Below are 14,900 nucleotides of genomic sequence, written 5' to 3' on the forward strand. Positions count from 1 at the left end.
TAAAAACAAAGGATGTAAACAGGATGCGTAATTAAGACACCACTGAGCCAGACATCATGACTGCTGCATGACATAACACGTATAGGAACATAACATTAGCTGAAGCTGGCTTCCACTCCACCCCTCCCTCTCCTTTTGTAGCAAGGCAGAAAAACTATTCAAACAGCATGTATAACGTTCTTCAGATAACCTCCTATAAACTCCAGGTTTAGGCTCCCTACCAGATCCAAAAGAAACCCGTTATAAATGTAATGCTAAAGTAAAGATACAATAATGAAAATGCATCTACGTACATTTTAGAAAAAAAAATCTATATATTTTTTTCTTTTTTGGCTTGGAATTGCCTTCATTTTAATAAGGTTGTCTAGTGCACACAGCAATACACGGCACACTCGTATTGACTCGTGTGTACATACAAACTATACTGTAGTACTGTAAATGCTCCCTTTACCAAAATCAATTCAAAGATACAGAACAATCTATTGAAGAGTTTTGCAGCTGGCTTTTGAACCACTTATAAAAGACAACACACAGAAAAAATTAACCCCTGTGGCTCTATTAGGAGCAGTATAATAAATGTGCATTTAAAAGATCTATAAACACATATTTATCTGCAAAATGTTCTTGCATAAAACTGTTATTGAAAAGGCTTTCATTTTATCTTTGTGTTATTGTAATTTTATTGAATTGCTTATTCATTCTTTGATATTGTGTTTTAATAGTATTATAAATCTGTTTTATGTCTGATAGGAGCCTCATTGTAAACTGATATAACAGATAATATGGCAATTCACCATAAAAATTCTAAACCAAAAATGCAGATCAGAACGCAAAGAAGCACTTTAATTCATTCTGGGTTTCTTTTCATTTTATTTTTTAATTATTTTTCATGTTCTGGTTGCCATCTGTTGATAAAAGATGGTTGTACAAAACTCACAGTACTACACAATGGGAACTTTTTTTGTACAATTCTATTCATAAAAAAGAGGAAAAACAGTATAAAAGCATTGCCCCTCTCTAGACTAAGGATCATTAGCTGGTTCATTGTATAGACTGATATAAATTATCTACTTTTGGAACTAAATCTCTCTCTTTATTTTTTTGCACAAGATACTTATTTTGGGTAATTTTTAGTATCATGAATAATAGAACAAAAAATTCACTTTCTGCAATGTCTTCTATTATTCTTATTCTTTTATTTAAAACAATGTAAAGCGATTATGACAAAAGATGTTATCAACACATAGAGCAATTATTTTTATAAACCACCTTCTGCTCAGAAACTTAGCAGAAAGTTCATTCAATATAGCATGCAAGCCTGCCATCTCAAAAAAAAAAAAAACTCTGTAAAAACCTCTGTTAACAAGAGCCCATAGCGAAGGAAAGCCTCTAACCTGACCAGCACTAGCCTGACAAATGCATAATCCTGAAAGCACAACTCAAACATGAAAGTGCAGCCAGACCCCGAGCCCTTCCTTGCAGAGTATCTGTAGCCCTCACGCACAAAGCTACACCTCCACATTGCCAACCATGTAGCTGAACACATATGAATGTGTCCATACATGCTCTTTACAATTTGTGTTTTGTTTGTACTGAACATTTGATCTAAAAATAGATGTATTTTCCTCATGAACAAATGCTTTTCTTAAGGCAGAAAATAAGTGGTATCATGTCTGCAGAAGTAATATGTTATTAACATGAAAACAACAAGAAAAGTACCTCTTGTAAAACGTACTGAAGAACAATGCTTGGCAACAGGTTGAGGACTACTTGGTTTTCGTAAGATTTCTAAAAGTAACCAGTCGTGCTGTCACTAAAGAAACACCGCTGAGAAAGCGACAGAAATGTGCCCACAAATATTAAAGAAATTTATTTTTCAATCTTCTAAAAAGAACTGTTTTCAGGAGGAAAAAAAAAAAAAAAAGGAAGTCAAATATTTATTCACCATTGAAGCACCAGAGCAAACTTACAAACAAACAAAAACGCAAACTAAAAAATGCACCACTTTCGGATTACCAAAACAGCGTATATTAAAGTGTGCGATGGCTGAATTCACACGCAGGGACAGGGAGGCACTAAGCATGCATGGACAGAGTGCCACGAGAGTTAAAGGCCCAATCTCTGAATTTCCAACTTACTTCTGGGTCCAACCATGACTCACGACCCACCATGACAGAGCTGGTACCGGCCCTTCAGAATGCCCCTGGATCAACAAGAGAGGAAGAGGGAGGTATCTGATGTGCATGCTGCAAACCAGGAGACTCCTTGTGTGAACCACAGCTATGCAGATTAAATATATACCTTAACATAACACGTGTAATAACCTTGTTTGTAAAATACAATGACATTTTCAGAATGAGAGCCAAGAGTTTGAGAAATTTTAGAAACATTTTAGAAATGAGAGCCAAAAATAAGAGATCTGGTCTAAACACACCTCCTTGACTTCCTACAGCTTGAATTTTGTAAAAGTACATTCAAGCACAATTTAAAGACATCATCCAAGGTATTATTGCTGCTTTATGTTAACGCAGTAAGAGCCACAGGGCTTTACTTGATTTGAATACAAGTGGAAGGGGTTTTAAGACAGCAGAGCACTGATACCCCCAGTGCCTGCAGACCCTGCCTGGAGCCAGCCGAGCATTTGTGGAAGCTCTCTACAGATCTGTAACACACACACACACAGACACACACACACTCACTCACTCTAACACACTCGTGCAACTTCCAGCAGAGCTGATGCAAGTCCAACATGCAAGCCAACTCCAGGATAAGACAAAAAAACGTGTACTGTTGATCTAAGTAACTCCAGGAGCCCTCCACAGCTATTAAAGTCCATCACATACAATACTAACAAGAGCAAATAGCCAGGCAACCTACGTGACTGTATCTTGATACATCACACAATAGCTTCATTTGCTTTAATGTAATACATTACAAAGGCAGCACACAAGTTAACATTAGTCAACAACATAATGGACAGATAAGTGTCTCACCACGGTTAAGAACATACCCAGGTTCCATTATAAGCTCTATTTTTAGTCCCTCCTTTGCTCCCTCTCCGCAAATTGTATGAACAGCAAAATTGGTCTGCTTGAAAATACAAGGCTTAAGTCAAAGGAAAAAATGTTCCTGAGAAATCATGGAAAAAAAATGGACAACTTACTTCAAATTAGACATCACTCTGGATTCTGCAATAAAATTGTGAGGACACCAGGGGAATGCACAATTTTCCATTTGAAACCTAGCTACAATTCACCTTAAGGTTCTTCCCTGGAAAAGCAGTTTTTCCTTATTTGATATTGAAAAAGTCTGCTTTTTGGATGCTGAGAGGTCCTGCCTTCTAGCCTCATTTTTTAGCCTTTTTTCTACAAGTCCTGACCATCACTGGGAGCAACAAGCACGTTCCAAAATAACAGGCAACTGCTTTTTCCCTGCTGCCAAATACTCAAGTTACTTTTGGGTTCACTGAAAGTTAACTTAAATACAGAGCTATTTAGCAAAGTTTTCTCGATTAAAGCCACCACTGTACTTTACCAAAGTGGTAAAGTTTACCCCAGAAGTTTCTCTCTATACCAAGGTAATTACGTGGTGATTCTTACAAATGAATGAAGGCAAAATCATTTTCAATATATAGTTGTTTTTTTCTTTCCTTTTTTTTTTCCCTAAGTATAAGCACAAAAACACATAGTTCCATTTTATTACCAAGAGGTTGAAAATTTGTTGAGTCCCTTTTATTTCCCCTAAAATATAAGCTACTGGGCAAGAAAAAAGTCTTTTCCAATGGTATTACAACTAAGAATAGAAACTTTCAAACCTATGAAAATAACTAAAAGAAACTTTAAACAAAGAAAAGAGATAAGAGTTTAGCTGTGGTATTTGCTGTGTCCTCCACAGAAAGCTTAAAGAGTATGCTTCATGAATTATACAAAAATTGAATTAAAAAAATAAAATAGTTTTACGTTACTACAGTCAGAAATCTAAGAAAACCCTACCACAGATACAAGCTTGTGAGACAGCAGTAAAAAACTTGGAGTCCAGATTCTCGAGTTTATTCCAAGATCTGATTTCCTCTGACTTCAGCCAACACATTTCATCCCCATCACCTTCTCCTTCTCTAGGACTGTAATGATTGCAGTAACCAAGAAGCACCATTATACACCTTTGGGTCAAGTTCCCTGTGGGTTTAAAAGCAGCTCCACTGGTTTTAATGGCATGCATACTAATGTAGAATCTGGCTTTCGTATCATGATGTTATAATTAATTAATTCACACTTAAGAACTTCTCTGTGAGCATCTGCAGCAATAAGCTACACAAGTGCAGTTATTGTTGACATATTGAAAGGACCTAGAAAAAAAAAAAGAAAAAAAGCAATACACTGTACGCATAACCTGCAACTGCTACATGTGGCCTTCTCTCGCCAAAAAACATGCGGATCCCCTCACACTCAGCGTTGGAAATGCGGGTCCTCACCAACTCGAGGCAGCACCTTGTCAAGGCTTCCTGTGACACGGAGGACATGGGCCAGGCCCGCTCTCCACAGCCAGGCCCCAGCTCCGGCCATGGCCCCGTGCCAACATCCTCACACAAGCCAGGCCGTCCTGTTCAAAACTGCCCCGCATGCTTTACTCTCACAATGCCCGCGGCAAGCACTGGAACACAATGGTTCATGAAAATCAAGGTCTTTTTATAAACGTGAACATAATCATTTGTCTGAAACTAGTAAACCTCACCTTTATTTGTATAGTTTTTGCAAGTTTGCCTTTTTCCTTTGACATTGGGATTTTCAAAGGCAGCTAGAAGTGCCTAATTCTAAGTGAAATTAAAATGAAATTTGAGTACCAAAATCCTTTAGAATTGGCTAAAAACAACAGCAGCCAGCACAGGATTTTCAAACTGTTTTCTTCCAAGCTTCAGCCAAGATTCACAGCCAGGTAATAAGCCCCTTGGTATGGCAAGGAAACCCCGTAGCATGCTTTGGGCACCATCAAAATACTGCCCCTCGCCTCAAATGTGACGTTATATAAACTGTTTCTCATTTTTATTTTTAGTAAGGAAGAAAAAGAAGTAATATTTTGAGAGGTTAAAATAATGTTGACTAAGTTATCCTGCAAGCTCTTCACAGGGCAAGGCCTGCACCCTCACATGCTCCTCAAGTGCATTTCATACCATGAGACCCTCGCTCCACACAGGGCCCCCAGTCACTGCTGCCATAAAAATAAAGAACAACTCCAAGTTCAAACACAAATAATTGTCCTAATACCCTCCACTCCATCTTGACACATGACATCAAAGGAAACATAAGAAATAATGTAAAATAACTGCTGTTAATTTCTATGTGTAGTCCATTACATTCGCACATAGCATTACTCATATGGCATCAATTTCATATCTTTCAGACACTACAGGTTCAAAGAAAAGTGGAGAGGTAGGAAAAGGGATGAAGTTTATTAAACAAGGGCTGTATTTGCTTTTGGTGAAAAATATGTCGTATTACTCATTTAGCAGATCAGGAAGAATGTAAAGCTCTGGGGGTATGCAAAGAACGATCCCAGATAAATGAGCTGATTCTCACATTTTAGTGTTAGAAAAAGCAAAGAAATCATAATTTTATGAGAGTATTTCTCTCACAGGAATGGTTAAAAAAACGCTGATGAGATGTCCCTAAACATTACACAGACATCATCAATTACCTGTTCTTTGAAAAAGAATAATTAAATCGTAATTCTTGAACATTATTTGCCAAAAGCTGAAAATATTATTTCCAGTCACCTACTGCACTCCATGCTGTGCAGAGACACCCTTAACAGTATTTGCCTTGCAGTAGCTGTACAAGAGTATTGCAGCACTGACCATTTTGTAAGCATCCCTTTGTACCTGTAACAATAGCAAGTTCAGACAGAGCACTGCGGTACAAATTAAATACCCACATTTAATCTATTTAAGCTGTGAGACATAATCACTGAAAAAAGAAAGTAAAGCCTCTAGTATACCGAAGAAAATAATCCTAAATAGCTTTGTCTCTATGAAATACATATCCTATAATATAAGAATTTTGTAGTGGTATCTTACACACTAAGATCCCCTGTTGGAAACAGAATTAGAGAAGCATTCGAAACAGAAGCAATTCTGAAAAAATATTTTTTTCTTACAATACTATCCCTATTTTAAAAGTAGTTCACAAAACACTTCCTGAAACAAAGGAAGCCAAAATAGTATTAGTGTATCCTTCTAGAAAGATTAACCTGCAACATATCCCAGTGTCTGAAATCAAACATCTGCATTAATTGATCTAATGCTATTAATAAACACGAAAGCTCTGGCACCTGTAAGAGAGTGAAAAATGGAACACAGAAGTATCTTTTAATTAAATATATTAATGGTAAAGATACTTCAGTGACGGATTTTTTTTTTTTTAATTGGCCATAGACTAAATATATACTAAAGTAACTTTCAATTATTTCAATATATATTCAGGTAACTTTTCTGATTTATTTGTTTACAATCTTGCTTACTCCCTGCGGTCTTAGCTATTGTGGTGTATCAGCAGGTAGACAATCATGCTACAGAGGAGAGGACAGAGAAGCAGTAGGGCAACTTTTCAATCACCCAACGAAAACCGTGCAAAACCCATTTTGGAAACACATGGCACAGTTGAAGATCTTTAGCTTTGTGAAACTGCATCTGCTCGTGAAAGGAGTCAACGGTAAGGTAGCCCTTTTCCTGGGCGTGATCTGACGTGACACGTGCCGTAAACTCAGGTGGGTGACAATGCTGGCAAAAACCATGTGAAATGCCCTCCTCCCTCCTGCACACTTTCCAGCCTCTGCTGGTGGCCAGGCAGGGAGGCAGGCCACCGGGCATGTGGCAGGGACGGATGCTCATAGTGGCCTGACTGCTGGTACCCTCAGCCTCTGTGGGCTGGGACAACAGCCACCGGCTCCTGCTCCCAGCAGCTGCAAACACAGGTCTGTGCATGGCAGTGATTTTTGCAAGGACCATGGATGCATCCCACGGTTTTCAGCAGGACAGAGAAAAAAAAAATCCTTAATACAAAATACAGAGAAAATATGTACTAATCGGCTACCAATTCTATTCTGTTAATGAAACCTGTGTTTTGAAGAGATGAAGAACATGGAGTTCACTAGTATTATAATGTTAGACTGTTCTTGGCCGTTTAACTGATTTAGTGATCTAACCAGTGAAAAAGCATGAGTTCATTTAGTGAAACGTATGTATTAGATTAACAATCAAGAAAAGGCTAAAATTAAAATGAAAAACGAGGAGAACATTAATAAGAAGAATTTTCACAGAGGAATATGCTGGTTAAAGCAGTTAGGCACTGGAAATACAGGAAACAGGTACTTCAATTTCTTGGGATCGTGCATGCTCAGGTACTGCATGGCTTGATCCCTATTTTTCAATGACAGGCTGATACATTTTCTGTCTGATCATTATGGATTTTGACAACGTCATTTTGGAACCTTGGCTACTAAGATATCAATAATTAAATGCTTTCACACTTTGCTCTTGTAGATACTGGCAACTTATCTTTGTCCTCTGCAGAAGCTAATAGTGTAATGGGCAAAACATCAAGAATAATTAAGGAAAATGCTGGTATAAACTCCATCAGAAAAAAAAAATACAACTTTGTGCATGGCTCCTGCTTAAAATCTCACATCCTGCACTTAATTTTAAATTTAAAATATTTCTCTCTGGTACCTCTTAACTGTGTTTTGTCTGTGTGTAGAGAAAGAAGTACATACTGTAATTAATGGTTTAATAGCCTCTACATGTACTCTCATTTCATAGTTAAAAAAATAACTGGCTGAAACAGCAGTAGCCTGTTACAAGAAGCATCCCTCCCCTTCTGTCTTTTTCTGTAGAAATGCTCACTGTAACGCAGTACTGCTGAAAGTCGAAGGCCTTGATCTGCAGAAAAGATACTGCAACTTAGTGACATATCAGAGAGCAGGGGAGGGAGGGGAAGAATTAATTTTAAAGAGCAAAAAGTCTATTTTACACCTGTAGGTGTAGTCTACCCTCCAACTGGGAAGCTCACAGAGGGCAATTCTAGGAGGAGAGAATTCCCTTCCTAGGGGCACCAGACTCTAGAGGAGATAGCAGAATTAAAAGACCATGTAATAGGACAACTTTATTACAAAAACTACTGATATCTTGATACTGTCACTGTGAGAAACCAAGGCAGAACAGATTCATTTGGCTGAACAGTGGATGCAGCTTTATACAAATGATTAATACTTGGCAACCCCCCTCTACTTGGCGTGTCACCAGCAAACTCAGTATACTTCCTTCCCAGCCCTCCAATGTATTTTATATAATGACAGACCAGGATCCAAGATGAGATGAAGCTCCTGTGTCCAGATCAAACACAACGAACCCTCACAACAAGAAAGTTGAACAGCCAGCTCAGCTACAGAAGTGAAGGGCACCCGGTTCTGCAGTAGACGTCCAACCCTGCAGCTGAAACACACAGAGCATCCCTGTCGCATTGTCAGTCTTTTCTAAGGCTTGAGATACACTTGTAGGAATGTTCAAAAATCACAGAGGATTTTTGTTGTTGTTTAAAAAAAAAATCAGAACCAAAAAGCCCCATCGAACAAATTAACAATACCTTGTAGTACACCTTTTACATAATCCCAGCAAAGACCCAAGCATATCTACATAACCAGGCGAGAACTGAAGCACAACAACTGTTCTGTAATATTCCTGGAGAGGGCAAATCTTCAGCTACAAAATTACAGGAATCTGAACCTGCATTACACATCCCAGAAATAAGGAACAGAAATGGGGAGCCAAGTTGAGCTGAGGACAAGACGAGCAGCGCAGTCGCTTTCCACCTGACCTGCTGCCTACCTGCAGCCACCCAGAGGGCTGGCGGACACTTCCACCCCCTGGCCCCACAGCCGCTGCCCTGTGCTCACCATCAAGTGCCAGCAGGAGCTGGAAGACTTTAATAACTCCTGTTCTACACATTCAGAACAAAGGAAGCTAAACATTACCTGCTCTGTGCAGAGTGGCTCCCTTTCAGATAATCAGTGGCACATTGCTGCACATCCTTCTTTTTAAAATGTATATTTACATTATTTACACAGAAATACTTTTCAGTGGCTGTACATAACAATTCAATGTTCAAGTTGGTGACAAAGTTCTTACAAAAACCATATTAGCTCCACAAATGTTTATCTTTAATCTACAAATAACTACATTTGGAGAAAATGAAATGCTGCCTTTTCATCATTAAATTATGCAAGACTTGCAATCTTCATGAGTAAATTTGTTGCAATGAAAACGGACATCTTGGTATGAATTACAAAGGACTGGAAAATCTGAAGTAGAAATAAGCCACCAAAAAACTAAGAGAAGAAATATTACAGGAACCAGTATGTCAACCCTAATTGTGTAATTACTTTTTGGCTTGGTCATATAAGCTAGAAGCAAGGAACAAGAGACAATGGTAATTTCTTACTGCTGAAATGAAGGTGTCAAACTGTCTTGTATGCTCTGTGTGCTCTAAGCTACAGTTTACATTTATATCATGTTACTTCAATTACAATCTTAAGAGACTTGAATACTCCAGCCATATTAGGCCAGTATTCATAAATGTTAAACGTGCACACTACCAGTTGTTTGTGTAAATACATCTTTATATATGTGCTTGTTATTGAAATTCTACTGCATAGATCATTTGTTTGAAAAAGAAACTAATGCTTTTAAACAAAAGCGTACATTTTTAATAAATGTTCTAAAGTTGCATTGTTCTATTCCTTTTCCTGAGGAATTTAAAAGATTCACAAATGTCAGTCAGTTAACATCTGGAGCCATGTGAAATACAATAAAAAACACAGTAATACTTCTGGGCCTGATTCTGACAATCTCAGTCACAGTACACCAATGCCAGCGATAACCTTATTTACAAGAAGCGACAAAATGTGAACGTGCAGAATTTTGCCTGTAATGTGACTTGTCCAAAGTCAAAGCAGAGGCAAAAATACAATTAAAAACCTGCCCTGTGCTCTCCCCATCCCTGACCTCTGGTTTGCACTGCATTCTTTATACTTACGCATTAAATGTGGAGACATGAATCTGCACCGTTCCCATACAACAGGGCAAGTCATTAGCTGTCTTTTTCAAAAGCAGCCCAAAGCAATCTTTATGCTACTGCACATTATTGTCACTTTATTTTATAAGTTATTTGTTTTCATTTCTTCAATTTTTCTCTTGTGGGATTGACTCCTGGTACAGTACTGACAGATGTGTGTGTTAGAGGAGCTAACTTTACTCTTTGGTAGACAGACAGAAATCAATGAAACAAAGACTGCTTTACAGTAAATAATCAGAATAGAAGATGTAAGTGAAACAAATGTTAAAAACTGAAACTGAGAACATACAGAGTGAGCACTTGTGTGTATACTCAAAGCCACACATGGGTATTAGTATCATCTCAACTAAATACGATAAAACTTCTGTTCTAAGCCACATTATCATATGTTTTATAGACACCACACAGTTTTCTACAACTCATTTTAGGAATTTTTTTTTAGCTATTTTAATTGGACTATTGTCAAATACTTTACTTATGTACAGAACTGTGATAAGATTTAAAAGAAGAAAAAAATGCTATAAGTAATATATGCTACAAAATTACTTAATATGTCTTTTTACACACAAATGATAAGGCTAGTTAATATCAGAGCTACTTATGAGTCTAAAAAAGTTCCGAGTACTTCTTGTTGACTGCTTCTCAACTGACTTGGGCTTTAAGTGGCATAACTGAGGGTGGGGGGAAATCGGTATTTACGGGAAGAAGTGAAAAACTTGCCCGTGATGCAGATGAGCAATTACTGAAATGGCAAGTATCTGAAGCTCTTTACAAGCTGCTGTATGAAGATTACTCCCAGGACAATAGCAAATTAGGAGGTTCCCATTTTAATAAATTACACAGGTACATTATAAAGATTCTGTTGAAAAATACTGCACTCATGTATATACATGAGGATATATTATTATACATCTGCATAAGGAGAGAGATCGTTCTACCACCTCATAGGAATTATGCTTCCTGTTACACGCATGTATAAAGTATAGAATATGTTTGTTTGTATATTGTCCGGGAAGCACTGTTTTCAGAAGAGTAAACCCTGTTCAGCAATCACATGAGTAGTCTTGATGTAGTTAAGTGATAGATAAGGGCCATACTATTTATCTGCAAAAATACATAAGTGAATGACCTAAGAAGTAAAATTTTAAAGTGTTTCAGTAAATGTATTTTCCTGAAATTGTCTAAAATTAGGCTTAACAATATGCCATAATTAACTGAAGAAAATTTCAATGAATTAAAATAAGACTTGTGATTCTGTGCAAATATCTGAAAAAAAAAAAACAGTTCAATTTACATACAGTATGCAGAATCTGTTCATCTTTGATTTCAGAACTAGAGACAAATGTAGCTTTTTGTAAAGAGTAAGGCCAGGTTTTGAACTGAGACTCAGATGCAAATATTGACATGAACAGAAGCCTTATCCACAAGATCCAAAACCCGTTTTGGCTCATTTTTACCTAGCTTCCTCAATCTTTAGCATAGGATATGAGTAATTGTGACAACTGTAACATTAGCCATTTTGGCCTTCTTTAGACTTTTTCCTTTTTGTCTGTTTCACAGAGAACTTGATGAGGATTTTTTGTTTGCTTTCTTTCCTTTTCAGTGTAGAATCATTTGACCAGTAAAAGTATTCTTTTTTTCTTTGCAGCTGTTTAACCTCCACTTTAGTTCTTGAATTGTAAAACTTAAAAAGGAGACCCCTTCCTTCCACAAGTTAAAAAGACAAGTTCATTTTCCTTAAACTGCCTTCATCTTCTATTGAAGGACTTATCATAGACCAGATATTGCTAAACCATTGCAAAGGGTAAGAATATACAGCAAAACAAAATATTTAATTATAAGCTCTACCTCAAAAGAATCACCTACACATCACTGTTTAATTACAAAACTGTGTATGTAAGCATTAATTCTCTGAATTCTCTTGTAAGATATCCCCCCCCCCAACCATTTTATAGCTTGAAAACATAGTTATATAAAAATCTGTGACTTCCCTGGGAATTCCAAGAAAATTCAGGAATTCCTAACTCACAGCATTATCACAGAATCATAAATTACTTTTTCTTAAATCCACAATCACTCACATTACCAAGAAGATGTAAAAATAGGAAAGTTCAAAATCACACCACTTAGTACAAAAACTCACAAGCTCAGTATTTTAAGCCTTGCTTCCAGGGGCAAGCTGCATAGCTGCCACTTTCACAAGCACATCAGCCCAAGACTGACCCATGCTACCTCTAGCAACATAACCATGACATGGTAGCAATGTTCTGATACCTGTGCATAGATACAGATGAAAATTCCCTCTTCCAGACTCCTTCAAAACGGTGGGATAACTAAAAACACAGGTAACACTAACATTTTACTTCCTTAAGTAGTTTTATTCTATCTCAGGAAAAAGAAAGCAAAACATTATACCAGTATTATCTACGACCCCAACCTCCTTTGGCTGGCAATTAACAGACCCACTAACATCTAGCTACACTCTCCTAAAAATTGAGTGTTCTGGATTTGTTCATGTGTAGGAAAGACCTCAAGTGCATTTTCCTGGGAACAAACATGAAAGAAAGCAAAAAGTTTTAAAGACTGCTGGTAGGGAACCGTGTATCTCACTGAGTGCCACTGTGCTCATACACTTCATAAAATATATGTTGGCAAATCATTAGTACAGTAAACGGACTTATGCCAGATTTATGAAAATACCTAAGGAATCTAATCTCTCACTTTTATACACGTGTATAAAAGTCAGGCTCTCTCGAACCATGTACCCCTTCTAGTTTTGACACTTTAATTCAGCTTATGTTTTCAAATTTTGGATCCATTATAGACATGCAATAAATATATTACTACTTAAGGTACATAGAACTATATAAACTTCCAAATACCAGCATTTACCAGATGCTTCTCACTAAAGACAGGTCTTACAAAATTATATTTGCTAAGCAGGCCCTAGAAAATAGGAGAACCTGAAATTCAAAGAATGAATTTGTGAAAATTTGTTAGCATAAACAGTTTGAACACACACATATATATATATAATATATCTAGACATGCCTGCCTTCAGGCTAAACAAGATAATACAGCAAATATCAGAGGTTTAGGTACCAATCTAAAACTGCATCCTCGTAAGGGAATTTTTTTAACAGTGCTGCTGACGGACTTGAGGTGCCATTGGAGGCTACAGCCACAACAGAGCTTTAAGGAAGTATTTGTGTAAAATATTCTCGTGTTCTACAATTGGTGGGTTTTGGTTCACTGTCAAATTAGCATCTTTTTTTGTTTTGTTTTGTTTTGTTTTTCATAGCTCTTAATAGCTTGTACATCATTCTTCTGCCTTTGTCACTGATATTGCATGTCTGCCTTGATCTTACATTTTAATGTAATTTACATACATACAAGCACCAAAGAATAATAGTAATAATAATAATACAGCGTGGTATGGCTATAATGCAACTTCAAACTTCAAGACTGCAGCTGTAATTGATGTTTTGTCTTTGTTTGCCGTGTTTTGTTATAATGAACAGAAGTAAAAAAAAATTCTGATCAAGATGCATTTTGAGACAATGTCATCTATTCACACAGTGGCTGAAAAAATACTAGTAGTTTTCAGAGTCCTAGCTTGCTTTTGTGTTACTCATCCTGCAGCTGCGAAATATATCAGGTACAATGCAGCCAGCACATAACTACCTATAAGCATGCAGATTGTACCTAGTAAATTCCGATGTTTTACTGATTTTAATAGAATGTCCTTTTTAAATAGCTATGCAGGACCACCACCAAGCAAAGGGAAAAAGCTACTGCAAAAATTACAAATTTACTAGGGATCTTTTGCAAACTTAATTTACAGAAATGGAAAACAACCTTGACATATATAAAAACTATATTTTTTATTTTCCTTCAGAAATACTCCGTAGGCAAAGAGCATTTTTTCATACATAAGAATGTTTAAAATCACTGATTCAGTACAAAACTATCTCCAGAAGATAAGAACATCTGTAGTGTTCTAGCACTACAGTCTAAACACTGGGCGATAGGCCTCGCTCCTTCAGTTTTCAGTGATAATAGACAATGTGTGCCTCCTTACAATATAATCATTATAAACTTTATTATTACACTTGGTATTTCATGAGATGTCTGGCAGCCGATTGCTGAGATACAGCATAGCGTACAGTTCTCCCGCACGTTTCACGGATATTTACTGGATTCCAGTATAACCTAACCTGTTAATGCTTCTGGAATGTATAAACACTGTTAACTGCTAAATTCCTTGTATCAACATTTCAGAAATAACCATTAAGTAAGTTGGTTGCTAACTGTTGAGGAAGATTTTGATTTACTGAATAAAGTATCATCATGGGATGAAAATCAAGATCACATTTTTAGGGAGACATGACATTATCCATAACAAGATGTAATTTTGTACTGAAATTGTAAGGATAAACAGTCCGTTTTTAGAATAGAATTAATGGTCAAATATACACAATGCTGTTACCTATCAATACAGACCCTTGACTGTGATAATATTTTCTATTTATAATTTAAAACTATTATTAATAATAATAAAACTTTCTTGGCATAATTAATTATTTCTAATAATTATTCTAATTATTCTGAAACAGAACAGAATATTCCACCTGACTGAATACTATCAAACAAAACGTTCATTCCAGTTTAAGTCATCAGGATAACATCCCTCTTAAGAAAAACAACCGTTTAGCACCTACTCCCAAATCCTTAAAGGTTCTTAAGCACTTAAACATGAAAGAAAAAAAAAAAAGTGTA

At 36.7% G+C, this 14,900-nt stretch overlaps 1 protein-coding gene across 6 annotated transcripts in view; it reads right to left on the reverse strand.

Annotated features, from left to right (window-relative positions):
* Positions 1-14,900, reverse strand: part of TSHZ3 (teashirt zinc finger homeobox 3) — an 83,379-nt gene that overhangs the window by 29,777 nt on the left and 38,702 nt on the right. The window contains exon 2 of one of the 6 annotated variants that reach the window (XM_067004210.1): positions 8,349-8,482. The exons of the other annotated variants lie outside the window; for them this stretch is intronic. Coding sequence (XP_066860311.1) covers positions 8,349-8,482 — 134 coding nt within the window. The remainder of the gene's footprint in view (positions 1-8,348; positions 8,483-14,900) is intronic. 6 annotated transcript variants of the gene reach the window in all.

This window comes from Anser cygnoides, chromosome 12, assembly GCF_040182565.1.
Source record: "Anser cygnoides isolate HZ-2024a breed goose chromosome 12, Taihu_goose_T2T_genome, whole genome shotgun sequence".
Lineage (NCBI taxonomy): Eukaryota > Metazoa > Chordata > Aves > Anseriformes > Anatidae > Anser > Anser cygnoides.